Source organism: Scyliorhinus torazame, chromosome 5 (genome assembly GCF_047496885.1).
Source record: "Scyliorhinus torazame isolate Kashiwa2021f chromosome 5, sScyTor2.1, whole genome shotgun sequence".
NCBI classification, from domain to species: Eukaryota; Metazoa; Chordata; class Chondrichthyes; order Carcharhiniformes; family Scyliorhinidae; genus Scyliorhinus; species Scyliorhinus torazame.
The window spans coordinates 280,308,090-280,331,592 of NC_092711.1; the positions used below are offsets into that span (position 1 = coordinate 280,308,090).

Genomic DNA, 23,503 nt, shown 5'->3' on the forward strand with positions numbered 1-23,503 from the left:
TCTTTCAGAGGGTCGGTGCAGACTCAATGGGCCAAATGGCCTCCTTCTGCACTGTAGGGATTCTATTCTATTAAATTCTAAACAAAGTTTCTTTTAGTCTCTCGTTCGTGTGGATTCCTCCATAGACAATATAAAGGGTAACTTGGAACACTGGATCTTGGTGGTGTTATATTTGAAATTTGGTATACTTTGAGAAAAGATATGCAAACCAGGGAGGAATAATCCAATCATTTTGTGATCCGTTAATAAAAACATTTATTAACTTTAAAGAAAAACACATGACGAGGAGGATTAAAATACAAGACAACAGTATGCTCAACATGGGAAAGCAATGGCGTAGTGGTATTCTCACTGGACCAGAGACCCAGGTGTTTGGGGACCCGGGTTGGAAGCCCACCATGGCAGATGGTGAAATTTGAATTCTAATCATTGTTGATTGTTGTAAAAACCCATCTGGTTCACTCGGGAAGGAAATCTGTCATCCTTACCTTCTCTGGCGGGTGTGTGACTCCAGACCCACAGTAATACGGTAGATTCTTAACTGCCCTCTGAAAACCACTCAGTGCAAGGGGCAATTGGGGATGGGGAGTAAATGCTGATTCAACCAGCGACGCCCACATCCATGAACGAATTTTAAAAACTACACCAATGGCTATGCACACAGTATTACATAAAGCTACCCCTTTGTTCCCAACCAGCTGTTTCTTGAACTCTGTGATGCCTCAAATAACATCCAATATTTTTTAAGCCATGACTTAAATCCAGCAAATAATTACTATGCACAGGTTATTTGTCCACATTTGGGTAAACCATCTTCAGTTTCAGCATGTAATCTTCTTAGTTTGAATTTTAGATTTTTGTGGGCTCCAGTTTTAGCAATAACTTGTTTTCAAGGGAGACAGTTTTCTGCAGCTGGGTGTGGCTGTGGTGGCTGCCTCTACTGTTTCCCTTTCTCCAGGTATTGGGCTACGGATATATCACTCTTTCCCTTTGATGTAATCCACCCCGTGGACCCGGCTTTTAGCACATAAGTGCCAATTCCTTTATCTCTCCACTTTGAAGTTACCTCTTCTGCATTGCATTGTTTTCCCCTAGTCACATAGGTAAACCCGGGCAGGATTCTCTGAAAATGGAGTTATGTCCCCACGCCGGAGGGAAAACCGGCGCCAACATCCCCCGAAAGTGAGGAATTCTCCAATTTCTCGGGGGCTAGGTTGACACCGGAGTAGTTGGTGTGCTCCAGCTGGCGCCGAAGGGCCGGCCCAAGTTCACCCATGCGCTGAACGACCGGCGTATTTCCGCGCATGCGCAGATCGGGCGGCATATTTCCGCGCATGCGCAGGGGTTCTCTTCTCTGCGCTAGCCCCGGGCAATATGGCGGAGCCATACAGGGGCCCGGTGCAGAGGAAAGAAGGCCCCTCTGGAACCAGCCCGCCTGCAGGATGGGTAGGCCCCGATCGCGGGCCAGGCCACCGTGGGGGCCCCCCCAGGGTCGGATCCCCCGCCCCCCCCCCAGGACCGCCCCTGCACAATTAGCTGCCAGGTCCCGCCGTGCATGAGGTGAGTAATTCACGCCGGCGGGACTGGGCAAAACTTTACGGCCACTCAGCCCATTGGGGCCCAGAGAATTGCCAACGGCCCCCGACTGGCTTGATGGAAATCCCGCCGGCCCCCAAAAACGGCGCTGGAGAACAGGACAGCCGGCGGCAGGGCGGGATTCGCGCCTCCCCCAGGGATTCTCCCACCCGGCGCCGACCCCACTTGCTTTCCTCACTGGTATGCTAGTTTGCACATCAAAACACCACTTTCGACAGCTGCTCTTATTCATTCCCCTATTCATCTTCCGAGGAGGGCTCCTCCTCCTCCAGGTCACCCTCAAGCAAGGCCTCATCTCTCAGTATAGCCAGATTGGGAAGCACACCACAAAAGCGATCATGCGGGAACCATCAGTCGTGCATATTGCAGAGAACCACTTGCGCCTTCCAGACATCTAATTATCATCTTCAGAAGCCTTATGGTCTTCTCTATGAGGGATCATATGGTGATATGAACAGTTTTGCACCCTTCCTCAGCTGGAATCCAAGAGCAATGCACCAAAGTCATTAGCCAGTATTTATCCGCCAGAAATCATCCCTGCAGACTTTCTGGCCCGTTGAAGATCCCAGGCAACCCGGGAGTGACTGAGGATGTAGGAGTCATGGTAACTCCCACGGAACCAACGTGCAATATCTGCTTTCAATGGACACACACCAACTGTACCTTGACAGAATGGTTGATGAACATCAAGGGCTGATGGCAGAGAGCCCAGATAGCCACATGGGTGCAGTGTACAGCTCCCTGCACTCTTGGGAACCCAAAGATGCTGCAAAGGCCATGAATCTCTAAGACTGTCTTTCCTTGTCCAGAGCAAAGTTTCCATAATGATGGACCCTCCCGTAAAGGGCATCGGTCACCTCCTGGATGCACCTAAGTGTTGCACACTGAGAAATGCTACATATGTCCGCAATTGCTCCATGGCAAGGGGTGAGAGAAGGAATGTACATGTACATGTACATGTACACCCAGGCACACACATATGGGCATCCACAAACCACACACACTCATGCACTCTTGTGCACATACATACTCCTCGGGGTGAGAGAAGGAAACTGAGTGCGGCAAGGGGCAACTGGCAGTGGGAAGCCTTGGAACCCTTGTGGTGTCAGCTCTTCTCAGAGCAAGTAGCATATGTGGCAGACCAAATCTCTGGAGGATCTCAGCCTTGCCCTGCACTGCCTCTCACTCATTAGTAGAAAGGGCACTGTGGATTGAACACCCTTGGTGTTGTCAGTCTTATCCACAGTCTGGGTCTCTGCTGATCAGCTTCCTGTTGACGCTCACGCTTGCCCTGGTTTTGTTCTCCCCCCCCGTCCCCGTTCCCATTCCCCCACCACCACCACCACCCCCGTCTCCATACAGTGTGTTGTTGAAAACTCACCACTATTCTTAGAAGCCCCCCATACCAAAAACGGCCGACATTCTAAATGGTGAACAGGGATTCTCACTCCCTGACTCCGATGCAGGCTTCAGTGAGTGCTATTCAGGTCAAACTATATTTTCAAGTAATCCCCCGGTATAACCCATACCTTCACCGAAGATTTAATCTACTTACCACTTAATAGCATCGATCCTGGGTCCCGCATTGCTAAGTAAGTAAAGTAGACTTTAGAATAACCACTATTTCAGGTTAAATTAAGTTATTTTATTATTATATTTTTTCTTTTAAAAGCTGCAATTACTTTCTTTACAGAAAAGAAAAAGATCTTGTTTCTGGATCCTCCTGGTTGGTTGAAGGGACCATCAGGCCCAACTTGACAATCAATCTTTTAAAAATCTGGTCTTCTTTAGATGTATTCGCTGGTTAGCTCGGGTGCTATGTCCTATCTTTCCCATGCACCGAGCTGTGAGAGCTGGCTCTGCTGGCTGTCTCTGCCTACTCTTTAAATTCTAGTCTTCCTTAGATGTATTCGCTGTTTTAGCTCGGCTGCTATGCCGTCTTTCCCATGGCTGAGCTGACTGTAATCTGACTCTGAGCTGCTTGTTCCTTCTCTGCTTCTCCGCCTCTCTGTCTCGGAGTTCTGATTCTGGCAGCTGTCCCCTTCGAGTTTATATATTTTTCTGATGGTTATCTAGTTTTTATGACTTTATTGTAAAGTAACTCTTGATTTTCTTTGATTGTAAAAAGTATCTTTGATCTAAACATTCTAATCCAACTAAGTACTCATTTTGACATGACCTCAGCTCTCGGGTCTCTGATTACATTGTTTCCTTTGTGATGTTCAAAATGCTTTGACTTCAAGAGGTGTGAAGTTCAGTTTGGTTCCTGTCATTTCTATAGTTTTATTTTCCAATTGTGTCCTCAGCTCAATTTTTACTTTGATTTTGTCTGTGAATTATGTTTCTCGTAGACTGATAGTCTCCAGTTTTCTTTAATTTACCTGGTATTAGCAAAATTTCACACCTCGAATTGTCACCAAATTCAACTGAACCTCATCCTTTCTTTTCCAGCTGCTTACTAAGATAGTGAATGTCCACTTAGTTATAACTTCAAAGGTTGACATTTATCACCTAGCTCAACTGAAACTATCATCCCTGCTTTTCTAGATGCTTACTAAGATAGTTACTTTCAATGAAGATGTGAGCCATTGTTTTTGGCTTCATTCAAAATCCTATGTGTTTGCTAAGCCTGCTTGACCAAGGATATCTGCATTTTACAACCCTTCTCTTTTCAGCTGCTGTTAGCCCTTTGTGGGATCTTTCCCTGTATCATCTCATGGTTCTCTCAGACCAGATATTGCCAGACTTCCATCTTTCAAGTGACACATTGTTCCATATTTTCAATAACACCCCCATCTTGACATTTGAAACATAACTATATCTTTTGGTCAATTATCCCCCATCTAATTGTACTGACTAACATTTATCCCTGATCTTTCTCATTTGTATGTACATGTTTTGTGATTTTAAATTGTGCAGCGAAATCAATTCGTAAATGTATCCATATCACAGACCAGTGTCTTTTTTCATTCTTTCCTCAAGTCCAATTACCGTGAACCATAGCCGCAGCCGCTCAGGAGGATAACGCAATAGCTATATCCGTGTGTTCCACTACCTCCAAATCATTTTTCTTCCTTGGGGTAGCAGCACCGTTGAAGCTTCCTCATGTGCCTTAGAAACAGCACACAACTCAGTCCATCAGTAACCAAAAAGGTCATTTGTCCATCACTGCCTGTCTAGTGTCCCATTTTTCTGTCATCCAAATTGCTTTCCGTTTCTCATCGGAATGGTAAATTATGATATGTACCACTCACTGATTCCCTTGCTTCATTAATTTAAAAGGTTCAATTGATCCTGCTTCTATCCCTGACTTCCCCACATTAATGTCTAATATTGTCCTGAACCATGTATGTCTGCCAGCCCCTGGTATACATGAGAGAATATCTTTCTGACAAACTTCCTTCAAATCCCTTTCATTTGTTATCATTTCCCTTACAACATGAAAGTGCATATTTTCCATTGCAACATTTGCAACATAATATGCCAACAGTATTCGCAAAACCACATCGAACTGTCACTTTTTCCAAATAAATTCTCCCTATTGTTAAATGCACAGTACAAAAAAAATTAAGTCTTATCTTAACACATTACTTATCACCTAACCACACAAATAGACTGTGTGTTACAACTTTACATATTTGAGACTGTTATCACAATTCCAATACTAAACATAAAGTACAATATCGACACATCCCTTCGTGGCTTTGGGACCAATCGTCATTACATACTAAATATGGCGTGTAAACAACATCAATATTATTTGTGATGTTCTGTGCAGTTAAGTCAAGAAAACACACTAAACTACCACTATTCCCCCCCAATTAAAACATTCACACAGTTTAGAAATACTGATCAAATTCTTGAACGGCACACATACCCCCATTATCATACATAACAGCCCCTACCAATTTACATGACATTTCTTCCCTAATAATGATTACAGCTCTTCATTGCAATATTGTTTGCTGCATTGGTAATTTTCCCGCCGTGGCATCAAGCTACAAAAATTCTTAACCTATTGTCTTTTAACATGTTGGAGTTCCTCGTCAATCTCTGTTGTCTGCCGAGACCGTTAATAACTCCACCACATAGTACATACCCCGTGGAGACCACAGATCATCCACCAGCTGATGTCCAATTAGAGATGTCTGACCAGAGGTTTCATTGCTCAGTAACAATTTGATATTTTGATTTGTTTCTACCCCGTAAAGTTTTCCTCCGGGCTATGTCATTTAATTCCCTCAAATATGTAGCCAATTGTATGATTAGTTCCCCCCCAATCCTGTCTAAAACATTCTTCTCTGGAGTGCAGTTCTCTTCCTTCTTGCGAACTGGTTTGTCTGTTGTCTATTTTTTCCATCTGAAAAATCAAATGAACAGGTCAAGGGTGGAGAGGGCCCTATTCTTTCATTTGTACTTTCTATCTTCGTTTGAACACTCCAGACGTGCCCTCGCCAGGACTTCCGGATTTCGTTTGCCACCATTTCTTTCCTTTTTCTTTTTGAACTGGTTTATTTTCCTTATCATTGATATACATCATACAATTAAGGCCTGTCAAGCCTCCTCCTTCTGTCATTGCACCCCTGAGTGAGATTCGAAGAATCTCAAACTCCTCCTCTGTTGCTCACTCAGTGATCCAATCTGGTCGAAACTTTACCCTGATATATTTCTGATATTGCTACTGTATTTACTTTAATTACTTTATTTTGATTACTACCGGATTTTTATGAAGGTAAGTTCCAAACATGACATTTTAACTTCATCATCTGTCCAATCAATGCTGCTAACGGGTTTTAATTCACTGTCTTCCCACCAATTGGGTCATGTGTTTTAATTGTGATACAATTGCTTTTGCTTCAGACACCATTCTTCTCTAATTCAACTGTATGTTTACCCAGATTCTGAACAATCTTGTCTTTACATTTTACAGCTTCACTGATTATTTTTCCTGCAGTTTTAGTTGGTAGCTTCACCCAAACCTCCTCTGCATTATCAATTGTTTTAATATCTTAATTTTACCTGCATCTATTTTTATCAAATCTTTTCCTGCCATCAGATTCTCTTTTCCTTATACTGCAAGTAATTCTCTTAATCTAACTTTTGATCCATAATCTTTATTCTCTAAAGCTCCATCTTCAATGTATTTAACATTCTAAACATCATTATTTTTGCGAGTGACTTCTTGTAATTGTTGGGCACTAGGACCCTGCGGAGCTATGCAGTGTCAATTTCAACACATCAGTATCAAAGTGATTTCCTGCACATAGCTGACTGCTGCCCAGTACAAACTCTTTATCTGTTTATTCTGAGACCAATTTAGCTCTGAACATACTGATTGACCACCTCATAATACTGATCACATTTCTACCTGCCATTTATAACTTCCAATTATTGTGAGACTCGGCTTTGCAAAATAGAACATTTTTTACAAATACAAACACCAAAGGAAATTCACAATTCCTTATTAGACATACACACACTCATTCATCCACTCAGATCTTGGATCTCTACTTTGTAGGGTTTCACAAATCCGTATTAAACACACACTCATTTATCCACTGAGATCTTGGATCTCTATTCAGTGGGGTTTTAGTTACTCTTAACAAAAATTGAGACCTCTCCGTGCTGATAAGTCTCACTTGTGCAGGAGTTTTTTGCCTCTGTTAATTTCTTCCACTCTTGTTCCATTGCTTCAACTCTCTTGACCGTGTTTCAGAGCAAGAGGAGTATTCTAATGCCATTTTTCGGAATTCTAAGTTCTGTTCCTGGTTGTCCCTTTCAGTTGCACTATGATATTAAGGATAAGTACCCTTTCTGGCTCTATCCAAGGGTAACTAAGGCACTATCTTCCTGTTTTAGTTAAGGGTTGATTGGTTATTGGTCTGTAAAGATTCTAGGCATCATCATTTCTCTAGGATGTCTCCTCACAATCTGCCTTACTCTAAGGATGATTTATTTTTTGGCCTCCTTTTACCAGTAATGGATGCAAGATTTTTAGTGCTGTCACCAAGATGTCTTGCAGACTTTTTCTCAGGGTCAGCATCTTCTAGTCTGCTGATTTCACACCCAAACTGAGTTTTATGTCGCCTCGTTCCACAGAATATCCTTACAAAAGTCAATCACACATGACTTTCCAGACTAAACTCGGCAGGTAAAGTCTGACTCACACATAGACCAGAAACTTCTAATATTCTAGCCTTTGTGCCGATTAGAAACTTCTCATATTCCAACCGTTTCTTGGGAACTAGAAACTTCTAATATTCTAGCCCCCACTCTAGCCCCCATTCTGCTCAGCTAGAAACTTCTAATATTCTAGCCTCGCTTTACCGAGAAACTTCTAATATTCTAGGTCTCCATGCTGGATGCCAGGGAGAAAGCAAAACAACCGGCTGGGCGTAATTAACACGGTGTTAACACGTCGGGTGCCATGTAGAAAATAAAGCAACCCGCTAGGCGTAATTAACAGGGTTTTAATTAAACGTTGGGCGCCATGTTGTTGAAATCTCACCATTATTCTTAGAAGTCCCCCATACCAAAAAAGGCCGACATTCTAAATGGTGAACAGGGATTCTCACTCCCTGACTCCGATGCAGGCTTCAGTGGGTGCTATTCAGGTCAAACTATATTTTCAAGTTATCCCCCTGTATAACCCATACCTTCACCGAAGATTTCATCTACTTCCCACTTAATAGCATCGATCCTGGGTCCCGCATTGCTAAGTAAGTAAAGTAGACTTTGGAATAACCACTATTTCAGGTTAAAATAAGTTATTTTATTATTATATTTTTTCTTTTAAAAGCTGCAATTACTTTCTTTACAGAAAGGAAAAAGATCTTGCTTCTGGGACCTTCTGGTTGGTTGAAGGGACCTTCAGGCCCAACTTGACAATCAATCTTTTAAAAATCTGGTCCTCTTTAGATGTATTCGCTGGTTAGCTCGGGTGCTATGTCCTATCTTTCCCATGTACCGAGCTGTGAGAGCTGGCTCTGCTGGCTGTCTCTGAGCTGACTCTGCCTACTCTTTAAATTCTAGTCTTCCTTCGATGTATTAGCTGTTTTAGCTCAGCTGCTATGCTGTCTTTCCCATGGCTGAGCTGACTGTAATCTGACTCTGAGCGCTTGTTCCTTCTCTGCTTCTCCGCTTCTCTGTCTCCGAGTTCTGATTCTGGCAGCTGTCCCCTTTCTTCCGGTTTATATATTTTTCTAATAGTTATCTAGTTTTTATGACTTTATTGTAAAGTAACTCTTGATTTTCTTTGATTGTAAAAAATATCTTTGATCTAAACATTCTCATCCAACTAAGTACTCATTTTGACATGACCTCAGCTCTCGGGTCTCTGATTACATTGTTTCCTTTGTGATGTTCAAAATGCTTTGACTTCAAGAGGTGTGAAGTTTGGTTTGGTTCCTGTCATTTCTATAGTTTTATTTTCCAATTGTGTCCTCAGCTCCTAATTTTTACTTTGATTTTGGCTTTGAATTATGTTTCTCGTCGACTGATTGTCTCCAGTTTTCTTTAATTTACCTGATATTAGCAAAACTTCACACCTAGAATTGTCACCAAATTCAACTGAACCTCACCCTTTCTATTCCAGCTGCTTACTAAGATAGTTACTTTCAATGAAGGTGTGAAACATTGCTTTTAGCTGTATGCTAAAAATCCACTTCGTTATAACTTCAAAGGTTGACATTTATCACCTAGCGCAACTGAAACTATCATCCCTGCTTTTCCAGATGCTTACTAAGATAGTTACTTTCAATGACGGTGTGAGCCATTGCTTTTGGATTCATTCAAAATCCTGTGTGTTTGCTAAGCCTGCTTGACCAAGGATATCTGCATTTTACAATCCTGCTTTTTTCAGCTGCAGTTAACCCTTTGTGGGATCTTTCCCTGTACCCTCTCATGTTTCTCTCAGACCAGATATTGCCAGACTTCCATGTTTCAAATGACACATCTTTCCATATTTTCAATAACAAGTGCCTCCTGCTTGAGCTGCGCGTGTAGATACCTTTCTCTTCTTTGCTTCCTGCCACAAATGAGCATTCATATAAAAGCTCACTGAACCACTGGATCGATTCTCACTTTTGCCACCTTTCTGAAAAAAGATATTGAAAACCAGAATGTGCAAAGGCTGCTGAGTATAAAGGTGTGGTGAGAAATCTAGGGGAGAAATTAGGCAGCTAAGATTTGCACCTTGGATTGCATTGTTCCTCATGCTACCTTACCCCGGGACTCTAGCACACACATTAAGGTGATCAGCATTCCATCCCACAGGTGTTATATCTGGAGCCCTATTATGGGGGTAAGAACTTGTGAATTATTTCGCTGAGCCAATGTGGCTCTGAACTCCACTCATTGACTTGGCACGACTATGAGCATTTGCTTGCGCATGGCAAATGAATGGAATCCGTTTCTGCACTGATAAATGGCATTAATGGTTAACCAGTAACTCCCCTTCACTGACGGGATGGTAGAATTGTTGCAGTTGTACCTCTTCACTATAGCCTCACTCCCCAAGGCTGCATTCTTGTCGACCACTCCACAGCTTTTCAAAATTTGACACTTATTGAATTGTGCCGATCCCTTTTACAGCGCAAAATTAGAAATTTGGCTTGCTCTTACTTCCTGGTAACAAGCTCTGAGCCCTGTATAATTAGCCTCGACCCTGTCCACTGTCGCAGCATCAACAAGAGAGTATGCATTCCAAGAAGGAGCCCCAGAGCCCAGCTTACTGGTCCTCCCATACCTCATCAGACCCCTCCCAGACAGAGCTGATCGTACTTTCGATTTTGGAGGAGGCCACTTTCCCTGATTGTCGAGGTGATGGTACTCCACCTGTAATACAGGGCGGAGTTCAACCCTCCCTGCTTCACTGTCTGCGAGCTCTGATTTACCTAGAACCTCACGCTATGCTGGTAGGGATGCCACCTGTTATTCTCCAACCTCCTCCATTAATACTGGATCCTGTCATTGTGGTGATGGACATTGACATATTTTGCCCCAAGCCCATCACCTGCGAGGCACCCAGGCTTCATGTGGACTGCTACTAACACCTTCTGAAAGCTGTGTGCACCGTTACTTACAAAGGTCCCTCCCTTCACATGAGAGCTTGACATAGCACCACACACCACCATCCACCTCCATCCCCCTGCTATGTTTTTTGTTCCCTATCTACAGGCTGCATAGCACAGGACTAAAGAGCTGACTTTTAAAGCAGACCAAGGCAGGCCAGCAGCACGGTTCAATTCCCGTACCAGCCTCCCAGAACAGGCGCCGGAATGTGGCGACTAGGGGCTTTTCACAGTAACTTCATTTGAAGCCTACTTGTGAAAATAAGCGATTTTCATTTCATTTCATTTCATATGCCCACTATGACAATCAATATATCCTCTGCAGCCCAGTACAGAACCCGCCACGCCCAGGGATATTGACTATAGGACACCAAGCTGTCCATTTTTCCTGTGGAGCAGACAGCCCTTGCCCCACCCTCAGCTGGTTCCCAATGATTGCTCCTGCTGCATGGCCACTGCATTTCTGCACTATCTCCTGTCTCTGACTTTAGACTGTGAGGTCCACATAGCCCCTTGGACTGCCTGTCATCTGTGATGCCGTTCCATTTCACAGAAGGAACGTCTGCACTCTCTGGCTCCAGTCTGTCTGCCACTAAATTTCCAATTCCAAAGAGGACTATGGACAGTGGTAACCTTCACAAACCTTCACAAATTTGCAGCCCGACCTGTTTATTGTTCATGCTAACCATCCCTAATGTGCAGCAATAACAGGCACATTAGCGATCATCTTCAGTCTGCTCACATCCCCTTCCATTAATACATGTGAGATCCCTCAGTCCACTTTAGTTGTGAGCCTTTCATGCAGCCTTGTCAGGGTGCTTCCCTCCCCTCCAGTTTCCCTCTTCCTTACATTGTTCGTCCTTTTCATCCAACTCCTTACCCCTCTGCTGACATTATGAGCCCTCCACCCCTTCTTGCATAGCTGTCCTTGTACATTGCCCCTGAATGTTTTCCCTTCTCCCAACCCATTTCTTGCGCAGCCGTCCTTCCACAATGCCACCTTTTGTGAGGGCCACGAAGAATCCAGCACGAGTTTTAAGGATACAAAGTAATAACATTTATTTACAATAACATATATATATATATAACAGCAGCAGCAACTTCCCTTGCTGCACACTCCTTCCTGCTGGTTCCAAACTGGCCAGCTTTATTTATACTTGGAGTTTACTAATGGTTTCTCCGCCCCCCTCATTGGGGAAGCTCATACTCCCACAGGATTGTGGGATTGTCATTAGTCCCCAGCCAATGGTAAGCAGGCAGGTTATAACACCACCCTAGTGTTTGCCATTCCTCCACCTCCTTTTTGCACAGCTATCCTTCCAAATTTCCTGCCCTTGTCTTCGTCAGCCCACCCCGGCTCCTGGTCTCATCTAGCACCCCATCTCTGGTTGAACATTGGATCTTTGCTGCGATGGTTGCATGAGTCCTGCAGCAAGGTACTGTCCAGGTAGACTCTGATGTGTGCCCCCAGGGGAAAGGAGACCCCTGTCCTCCCCAACCCCTGGCGCAGTACTGATCCAGGACAGTCCATGAGTCTAGGAGCACAGGCTGTCCATGAAGACTAGCTCAGCATGGAGATGGGGGGGGGTGGGGGCACAGGAACCAGTCTGCCCTGGCAATGTGGTGTACAGCGCATCAGAAGCAGCACAGAACTGTGGGAGAAAGTCTTTCTTGTACCACACTTCAAAGTATCTTGCAAACTGAGTGCTGCCTTGTCCACACCATTCTTCATCAATCAGGTTTCAGACTGGCGGAATTTCATGCTGGTGTGATGCAAGATTGGAAGTCCTGATGGGATTCTGGTGGGCAGCTGTTTTAATGAGCAGTCATGAGATGCAAACAAATGGAAATGGCCTTCATGCCAGCTGCCAATGGGAACACCGACCCGCCATTAACCCGCCAATGGCGGAATTGTGATGTGATTTTACGCTGGCGGTTTTCTGAATTTATGATTCTCACTAGATTCTCTGCTCCTGCCCACCTCCAAACCCATCACACACGGGCTGCCTGGGGTGCCTGACCACACATGGATCGTGTACATCAGTGAACATAAGATAGATTTTTATAACTGGTGTTATCCTTCCAAATTTGTATCAATTTGTAAAGGTATGGTTGGGGTAAAGGAGGAGTGTATTATAGTTTTTCCTGTTTCATAAATGTTTTATTCTTTTGTTAAAATTGCATCAGCTGACTCCTGTGACTGTTCAGCAGCCACCTTCACAAACCTAAACAAAATCTAAAAGTTCTATCAGGCCGGGTTTCACCCTGATATCGGACTTGTCCAGTAGTAACATTAGCTGCGATCGTAACAACTAATTCTTATCACAAGGATAATTTTACAATACACTATAAACATTTCCATCTGGTTAATTGTCATTTTTGTAATTTCCAGCCTCTCCTTAATATTTTTCTATCATTGTTAGATGACCCTAGTGAATGCTAACTTGTTCTATTTCCATATTATAATTTAAAGCTCAATTTAGTAAGTGTGAATATATTCATGGCTGTGCACACAACATAAAACTACAAATTTACATTTTTGGGGGTGGATTTAGATGAAATCCATATTCATAAAAAACAACCAAGGTTGTAAAGATTTAGAGAGATGAGGCAAATCATGGCAGTCATAATTAAGTGACAACCAGGATTAGATTTAAGATAGCCGAAGATTGAAGAAGAAGTGAAAGATTGAAATGGAAATAATAGTTTTCCCACTGAAAATATGTTGGGCGCAATTCTCCCCAAAAATGATTAAGAGTGGTGCGACTCTCATTGCTCTCACAGGGGCGGGTTTAAACCATCAGCAGGTCCATCTCCTCCGAGATCGGGGCGCCTATTTTAAAAGCCACCCCGATCTCAAAATTAAGTGACAGGCCCCCTTCCCTTAGCCCCCACGGAAAGCGCGACCTCCCGTAGACAAGGGGAACATCTCCAATCCTTGATCATAAGGGGCAACCTCCCCTCCATTGGGTCACACACCGCAACACAATGCATGCGTCAGGAAGACACGGCACTCACCCCCCCCGCCCCACCTCCCATCCTCACCAGCATTATTCCCCCCCTGCCACCAGCCGCAGGCATCAATTCCCTCCCTCCAGTCTCCGGAGTCAGTCCCGCACTCCCAGGCGCCGGCATCAGTCCTGCACCCCCAGTCGCTGGCAGCAGTCCTGCACTCTAGTCGCTTGCATCAGTCCTCCCCTCCCAATCGCCAGCGTCAGGCCTCACCCCCAAGTGAGTGACACTCCGCAACGGATTAGCCCCCTTCAGGCCTTGCTCCCCCTTGCACTACCCTGCCATGTCCCCAACCACCCGAGGGCTACAATGGCCTCTGACACCCCGGCATGGTCATCGTGTTTGGTTGCTGAGAGTTATCATTCCAGCTGATGCCACATCATTCTGATGGGCGAGAACATAGCACATTCCTGGAAGATTCGGTGTCAAGCTGACTTTGCACTTTAAAATCTAATTTTTTTTCATCTTTGTTGTCACAAGTAGGCTTAAATTAACACTGCAGTGAAGTTACTGTGAAAAGCCTCTAGTCCCCACATTCCTGCACCTGCTCGGGTACGCAGGGGGAGAATTCAGAATGGCCAATTCACCTAACAGCACGTCTTTTGGGACTTGTGGGAGGAAACCAGAGCACCCGGAGGAAACCTACGCAGACACAGGGAGAACGTGCAGACTCCACACAGACAGTGAACCAAGCCGGGAATCGAACCTGGGACCCTGGAGCTGTGAAGCAACAGTGCTACCCACTGTGCTACCGTGCTGCCCTTGAATGCATGGTAATCAGTTTCACGGCCTCACTGGTCATGAACCCGATTACATCTGCTGGGAGGCAAACTTTGCAAACTGTTTGGCACTTAGCGCAAATCCCGTTTCAGGGTTCTTCTGGTATTTCCCTGACTTAATGGGGTTTAGGCTGTGTGCAATGTGGCTGGAAAATCGTCCACGATTAGGTTTAAAACAGCTTAAGCTAGTTCAGAACATTTAGACCATAAATTGCCATTCTGTCATGGTGCAACTCCAGGTACACTGAAGCCACATGAAATGAATCAGATTTGGGCAAACAAGCCGATTTAAATTACTAATCACTTAGTGCCCTTAAGAAGCTGCAGATCCATAATCTGATTAACTTGATCTGAACCGTTTACAATCTCTCACTTTGGTTGGAAATACAAATTTCTGCTTCAGTAATGCAAGTCAATTCTCAAAATTGGATACTTCTTGCCTTTCAGTCACATCTCACTTTCTGCTCTCTCTTTTTCGTTTCAAATTGAACTGCCTCCTCCTTCGCCAGCAGCACTTAGTGTTAAGAGCATTACCGTTATTCAAATAAGGTAATGTTTAAATCCTTGCAGTAGTAGGGTTTCCAGATTATTTTCTCTCTGATGCAGGAATGTTTGTTTATGGTATGAATGAGCATTTGTAGAGAATGGGACAGAATTAAATATCTGAAGCTTATTGAAAGAATATTGAACAAATATTGAAAATGTGATGACAGCTAAGGCGGGATGGAATGGTTCCCCTCTGTACTCACTCCTCATTTAACCGTAACACAGTTTTATTTTAAAAGGAGATTGTTGCCAATTAAATGAGTGTTTCACTGTTCTATGTGGTTTAAAAGAAGCACATGGACAAGTTTATTCGGAAGATTTTTAAAAAGTGAATTATATTTACTGTACTTAACAACCGGTCCAATAAAAATAATAAAAATGCTCTGACTCTCTCAGATATGCATGTATTCAAGGGTTCGCTCGCACAAACAATTAAGTAACAAATTAGGAGGATAGATTAAACACAACTAAAGTCAGTAATATATTGCTCTGGTAGTTTGATGGCTTGATTGGGTTTTGGCTGAGCTCAGTGGTTCCTCTGGATTCTACAATGAGAAGATTTAAAGGTGTTGCCAGATGAATTGTCTTTTCTTATTAAGACAGCATCTGCTGGATTGATTCTTAAAACATTACCTTCAGTATGTGGGTAGTCAAACAATTAGATAGAGCTCAAACTATCTGGATAGATGGAGAGAAAGAGAGCGAGATATAGTATTCCCACAGGGTCCTGCATCTTGTGTCCTCTGCTTAGTGTGCGCTCTGGATTGGATACAAGCAGATTCTTCCGAATATAAAACAGGGTTGGATCACATGATACCCTCTCACCATCTGACCAGTTACTAAACTATGGTCACAGCAATCGATTCCAGGGTCCATTGTCCAAAGTGATTTTGTCGAATAGCTTGTTCCCCACTCAGTTGAATTCATAGGAGCTGTCTGAATGGCTTGTGAATGGGTCAGGAAATGTGACCATTCACATTCCTCTAAGCTGATTGCCATTGATGGGTTCTTGAAAGAGACAAACAAACTCTGTTTTTAATAGCTTTGGAATTTGTAAAAATAAAAATGGCACCACAGCTCCAGAGGATCTTAGGCTGCTTTCTCTCCCCTTTAAGCACTGACTGGCAGTGATCTAACCTGAGGGTCACCACACCTCAGGCGGGGGGAAAAGTTGAGAAGGAGGGACCTTCATGACTCATCTCAGGAATTGAACCTGCACTATTGGAATTGATCTGCATCAGAAACCTGCCGCTCAGCCAACTGGGCTAGCCGACCCCCAAATTTTCTACGGTCCTGTCAATGAAGCAGTTGCTTTAAGTCACTGACATGCTGTTGCTCAGACTTTTAAAACTTAACCAGTGGTTTCCGCATAATTAATATGTATTCTAAAGGATGGCATCTATCAAAAGAAAAAAATGTTTGTCTTTGCTCAAAAGAGAAAGAAATTGGAGAGCAAATTTGTAATTCCTAAACAGTTCTTTGACAAAGTCCAAATTGTTTCTCTTTGCAGGTACGCCTTGAATGGCCGACTGACCTAGCTGTCAACCCCATAGATAACTCCCTCTACGTACTTGATAACAACATTGTACTGCAGGTCTCCGAAACTAGCCGTGTGCGGATTGTGGCAGGCCGGCCTATCCATTGTCAGGTACCAGGCATCAACCATTTTCCCATGAGCAAGGTGGCTGTTCACTCCACTCTGGAGTCAGCCAGAGCCGTTGCTGTTTCTCACAGTGGAGTACTCTACATTGCGGAGACGGATGAGAGGAAGATCAATCGCATACAGCAGGTCACTACCAATGGCGAGATCTTCATATTTGCTGGCACATCAACAGAATGCGACTGCAAGATCGACCCCAACTGCAACTGCTTCTCAGGTAATGCTACATTCCTTCTAGGTTTTTTCAGAAACCACTGAACCCAATGCCGAATGATCGAACAGTACTTAGAACCGTAGACAAGCCCAACCAGTTGATAACAGTATCTGGAAATTTCCGCCCCCTCCGCCACGTGTTTTACGTTGGAAGTGGCAGACTGCCATTGGCCAGGGCTGGCACCTTCCCGTCTGGTTGCTGTCGATCGTTTTCCCGTTATTCGCACCCTCTGCCGCTGGGGGACCTTTGGTGGGGGTCGCTGTCATCGGTACTGGAAGATCACATCAGCAGAAATGGCCAGAAAATTTCGGCCAGTGTTTATTCTCTACGTGAGCTGCATGATGTCGCTTTACTTCAGCTAAATGATTTGAATAGCAGAAAAGCACTTTCTGGTTGAGTAAGGTCCGCCTGTGTGAACATACCAGTTATGAAGTATCCAGTAATTTGGATAATTGAAAACTAAAAACTAATGTTTACTTTTCAAACATGTTTACGACACAAAATAGGATACTGTGTTTATTCACTCACCAGGCAGATCACCACCACCATCTCAAGGGCAACTAGGGATGGATAACAAATGCCCACATCCCGTAAAAAAATATTTTTTTTAAAATGTAGAAAATAGAAATATTCTTTCAGCCCATTTCCCAAATTCTCACTTTTTCTTTACACAGTCCATTTCCGAACAGAGTTCCGGCTTCCATGTTGTTCTAATGTCCCTTAGCAGCAATATCTGCCCCATTCTCTCTTCCTACCCATTTCGTACTTCACTGAGGTGAAGCATTCCCCAGTTCAAGTTTATTCATGATTAACATGATCATATGCGATATTATACTGTGTACTGTGAATGGCACGGCAGACCACGATGATGCGGGAGTCAATCTGTGGAGGATACCATCCTCCACAGAGGAGGATGCCAGAGGACACCATCTCAGACTAATGGGACGATCCTTTAAAACAGAGATGAGGAGAAATTTCTTCAGCCAGAGGGTGGTGAATCTGTGGAACTCTTTGCCGCAGAAGGCAGTGGAGGCCAATTCACTGAGTGTCTTTAAGACAGAGATAGATAGGTCCTTGATTAATAAAGGGATCAGGGGTCAGCAGGAGAAGGCAGGAGAATGGGGATGAGAAAATATCAACCATGATTGAATGGCAGGGCAGAATCGATGGGCCGAGTGGCCTAATTCTGCTCCTATGTCTTATGGTCTATGGTTTACCTATAGGCAGTAATATAACATATCACTGTTTATCTTTTATGGAAATCTGTTGGTAATGAAAGTGCTCAGGTAAAAATGTGCCTAGGCTGGATGTTTTTACTCCATCTTACTATGTTCTCACTCTACATTGGTTTTGACCCTGTTCTCTCTGGTTTTGGGAAAAAAGACAAACCTATGTATCTTGAAAACTAGAGATCATCCGCTTACTGAACATTGTGGAGGAGGGAAATTAATGATGACCAAGGTTGTTAACTTCTGAGAAATCCAAAACTCAGTCGGGATGAAGAATCACGACCTTCGTTCTGATATTTGCTTTTCTGCTGACAAGTGCTTATTAGCAATTGTAATAATAAATGTTTCGACATCATGAGAATCAAAAGTAAGCATAAGCAGAAATCCCTTTTTAAAACAGTTTTGAAGTTAAACTTACAATACATAAATTACAAGCAAATCCTGAATTGCACTTGTGGCTGAACATTTGAATTTTGTCACTGCAATAATTTCTTTTCCACTGGATCTATTTTAAAGCTTCTCTGCTGTGGGCGCAGATGTTTCACCGGACAAGAAAAATTAGGTCACTAATGCAGCTCAGTAGTTCCAGTGATTCAACAGTTGTTTACTAATCCTGAGGGGTTTTAACAGAATTAATAAGGACAAAGATTGTGTTTAAGCTAGCACAGTGTACGAACTGAATGAAGGCCTTGACCTGCAGGCACCCCTCTCATGGAGAAGAGTTTTCCAGTCGTGCCAGCAGCGGGTTTCATGGCGGCCATTAGGGGAAAGTTCATAGAGAGGTTAAAGTTCAAATCCCGCTGGTGGGAAATCAATTTGGAACTTTCCCCTCATCTCTTTCAAGGCGGCTGATGGTGGGTTGGGTTTCCTGCTGATCCACATCAGGAACGCCATTTGCATGTATCACCATGTCATGAATAAAGTAAAGTCACCATAGCCCTAGATGGTCATGGGCTGCTTTCCCCTTTGAGGGGGAGGAAAGCTGGCTGGTGATGATTTAACCTGGGGATCACCACACCTCAGGCTAAGGGGGTGCCTCGGAGCAGGGGGGGGGGGGGGCGGCATGAGATGACAAAGAAATGGGGGGTCAATGGGATATGATGGGATTGGAGAGGATGGGAAGGACAGGAAGGACAATGGCGTATTATGGGGTTGAGGAGGCGGAAGGATGGCAGCAGAGGGGGAACTGAGGGCGAACTCAACATGAAAGAGTAGAGTGCAGATACATAAGGGGATGGAGGGGAATGGAACTATACGAATAGGAGGGATTGCACGCACATTCTGGAGCACGGGGGGACAGTTATGTTAGTGTGAGAGACGGATTGCACAGAGACTCTTGGAGGGGGGACAGAAGGGAGATTGTTGTGATCAGTCATGAAGGACAGACAAGCTCATTGAAAGACAGTCATAGTCCCTGTTCTGGGGCCAAGTGTCAGGGTGAGAAATTGAAAGCAGTCCTGGGGATTTGTAATCTCATAGTCTGAATGAGAGATTAAAGGCAGTTTTGGGATTTTGCAGGCCATTCTACATGGCTATGCATGGCACAGACACCATAATCCCACACCAGGGAGGGGAAAGGCTTGTGAGCTCAATTGGGGTAAGGCACAGCATGGTCTGCAGGGTGTGTTCATTGTCTTACTGTTTGTGTCAGTGAGGTTGTCTGGCTCGGGAAAGGTAAGGTAAAGTCGTCATAATCCCAGATGACCATAGCTGCTTCCCCTTTTGAGGGGGAGAACTGACTGGTGCTGATTCAACCTGAGGATCACCACACCTCAGGTGCGAGGCAAGGTTGAGAAGGCGGGGCCTTCATGAATAATCTCAGCAGGTACCAGAATTGAACACGCGCTGCTGGTCTTGCTCTGCCTCACAAATCAGCTGGCTAGCCAAGTAAGCTAAACTGGCTCGGCACTGGGCTGTAGATGGTAGGGAGAGGAAATGAGGAAATGGTAATAAGGGGGTATTTGAAACTCTCCTGAGGTGGTAGGGGGTTCTGTTTCTCCTCTGTATGTCACCATGCACTCAGCCTCAAGATGGGGAGGGGTCAAGGGTCAAGTCCACATAGGGAATGGGGACATCAACAGTGATGTGCTCAGGGGAGAGAGATGGAATGTCCACCATGATGGCAATGAGGCCCAGGGTTACTGGAGGAGGCTGGAGAATCACTTGGAGGTTTGTCTGCACATCGTTAAGTTCCAGTAAGGTTGGAGGGAGCAAACACTGACGTGGGAGGGTCGAAGAGTAGAAATGCAGCACCTCCATCTTGGGACCCCAAAGTTATTGTGCAGTTTAAAATTGAAACTGGGAAAGAATCTGCACAGGAGGGGTCTGAGGAAGTGTGAAAGGAGCACGGCAAGACTAAGGGACGCTCAAACTGCTTAGAGTCACAACATTGAAACAGAGTCAGAGCTGGGAGTAAAGAAGAAGGCTCCTTGAGAAACTGCAATTGGAATTGTATTTTAATGAGAGATTGCAGTTGTCACAAGTAGGCTTACATTAACACTGCGATGACAATGCATGGGTGTCATGAGCTATTGTTTGAGCGGTTACCCCTTAAAGCAGCTAGCTCTGTCATCACTGAGGCACTTGGGAATGATTCAGGATGTAGAAGTCATGGGTACTTCCAAGGTACCTGGTGTCATGTGAGAGTACCCTTTAAGAAATGGGTGTTTAAGAAATGTACCTTTAAGAAATGGAGCTGCTCATGTTACTGGAGTGATGTCAGAGTGTGGGTGGAGCTGAGCTCTACTTCTGCTTTTTTAGTTTCAGTTTGAGAAAGCTTGGGTGTGTCCGTGAGCTGCACTGCTGTTGATCTCTGCCCTGAAGGACTATCTCTTAATCATTTGGTGAATTCAGAAGAATTTTAAATGTTTTCAGTCTTGAATGTAAACCCTAATGTGCTCTTGTTTGAAGGTGTGTTAAGTCTTTTGGATGTTAAAAGGATAGCATACAGATTACTTAGTGTTGTATTCTTTGGGGGGTGTATTTGACTTACTGGTTGCTAAGATATTCACTGTTTGTTTTAAAAAGGTTAACTTGAGTTCATAGAATAAACATTGTTTTGTCTTAAAAACCACTGGTCCATTTTCTGGTATATCATACCTGTAGAGTGAGCCGTGTGCTCCCCATACCACAACCTATTAAAAGTTGTGCGTCAGGTGAACTCCATGATACACTTTGGCATTCTCTCACCCTGGCCCATAACAATTGGGGGCTCGTCTGGGATAAAAGTCTATCTATTGGAGTGGCTTAGTGAACTTAAAGACAGTGAGGGATGAGCATATTGTGGTTGCTTTTCAGGTGTGGTATTTTAGTTTAAGTGGGGAGTGTGTTGTGGTCAATGGCTCTTTCAGAGGCTCAGAAGTTTTTGGGGGTGGAGACGGTCACACGCAGTACCTTACGGACAGAGACTAAAATCAGACTGTTAGATTTGGCAAAAATATTGCAGGTAACATTACCTGACAAAATGCGAAAAGATGAGGTAATTATGGTGGTGGTTAAGCATTTAAAGTTGCCTGAGATACAGTTTGATTCATTGGAAATGGCAAAAATTCACTTGCAAGTTAAACAAATGGAACATGAGAAAGAATTAAAGCAGTTTGAATACGAAAGAGAGAGAGAGGAAAAAGAAAAGGAGAGAGAAGAAAGGACAAAAGAAAGAATAGCCCTAGCAGAACAAAAATAAATAAAAAGGGGGATACAGATCAGGGAAAAAGATAAAGAGAGAGAGTTTGAACTTCAGAAAATGGCCATGAAACATGACAGTCAGTTAAAATTGGCAGACGTAAAGGGAAACGTACAGTTGGATGATAGTGATGAGGATCGTGAGAAAGAGCGTCAAAGTCGAAGGCATGGCAGGGATCTATTTAAATATGTCCAAGCATTGCCAAGGTTTGAGAAGGTAGCTAAACAAATGAAATGGCCACAGGACATGTGGGTATTACTGATTCAAACAAAACTGGTAGGTAGAGCTAATGAAGTGTTTGCATCACAACCGGAGGAGGTATCTGGGACGTATGAGGAGGTGAAAAAAAATCAATTTTGGGTGCATATGAACTAGTGCCTGAAGCTTACAGACAAAGGTTTAGAAATTTAAGGAAAGAACCTGGTCAAACATACATAGAGTTTGAAAGGCTCAAACAGAGTAATTTTGATAGGTGGATAAGGGCTTTGAAAATAGACCAAACGTATGAAGCTCTCAGAGAAATTATACTTTTGGAGGAGTTTAAAATTCAATTCCTGATGTAGTGAGAACTCATGTGGAAGAGCAGAGGGTTAAAACTATGAGGTTAGCAGCAGGAATGGCAGATGATTATGAATTAGTTCATAAATCAAAGCTTGGTTTCCGACATCAGTTTCAGCCTGTGAGGGATAGAAACTGGAGACATGAGAAATACTCAAATGGTAAAGGTAAAGATGATCTGATGGGAGATAATAAGGAGAGTGTACCTCAGATTAAAACAGAAATCCAGGAGGGTGGAAGAGACATGAAAAGTTTCAAATGTTTTCACTGTAATAAACTAGGCCATGTAAAATCAGTGTTGGTGGTTGAAGAAAAGCACAGGGAAGGCTGATGTGGTAAAACAGGATAAGACAGTGGGGTTTGTGAAAGTGGTAAAGGAAAGCCCAAGTGAAACGAAGGAGGTGCAAAAGATTGTACAGCCTTAAAGAATTTACTTGTGTGGTAAATTTACTCCAGTATCAGGAGTAGCAGGTAAAGTAGTCACAATTTTAAGAGATATGGGAGCTAGTCAATCTTTAATGGTAAGAGATGAGGAGTTATGTAGGTTGGGAAGAATGTTGCCAGAAAAGGTGGTAATATGTGGAATTCAGGGTGAGAGGAGTAATGTTCAATTATATAAGGTAAGGTTGGAAAGTCCAGTGAAGAGTGGTGAAGTGGTAGTAGGAGTAATAGAGAAACTATCTTGTCCAGGAATACAGTTTATCTTGGGTAATGATACAGCTGGATCGCAGGTGGAAGTGATGCCTACTGTGGTTGATAAGCCAGTGGAAAATCAGACAACGGAAGTGTTGAAGGACGAATGTCCTGGGATTTTTCCGGATTATGTGGTAACAAGGTCGCAACGTCACAGGTTAAGAGAAGAGGAGAAATCAAAGAGTGAAGATGAAGTTGAAGTGCAATTATCAGAAACGATTTTTGATCTGATGGTTGAAAAAGAACAAGAACAGGTGGAGGATGAGGCGGATATTTTTTGTTCAGGAAAATTGGCGGAGAAATAAAACGGATGTATCAGAAAGCATACACGGAAGAGGAATCTGCATGTATACCAGAGTGTTATTACCGTAAAAGTGATGTCTTGATGAGAAAATGGAGACCTTTACATATGCAGGCGAATGAAAAGTGGGCAGAAGTTCATCAAGTAGTATTGCCGGTAGGG

At 43.7% G+C, this 23,503-nt stretch overlaps 1 protein-coding gene across 3 annotated transcripts in view; it reads left to right on the plus strand.

The window, feature by feature from the left end:
* tenm1 (teneurin transmembrane protein 1) overlaps positions 1 to 23,503 on the plus strand; it is a 1,545,585-nt gene that overhangs the window by 1,382,396 nt on the left and 139,686 nt on the right. For all 3 annotated transcript variants that reach the window (XM_072505612.1, XM_072505613.1, XM_072505614.1), the window contains one exon: positions 16,515 to 16,881. In XM_072505612.1, the coding sequence (XP_072361713.1) occupies positions 16,515 to 16,881 (367 nt within the window). The remainder of the gene's footprint in view (positions 1 to 16,514; positions 16,882 to 23,503) is intronic.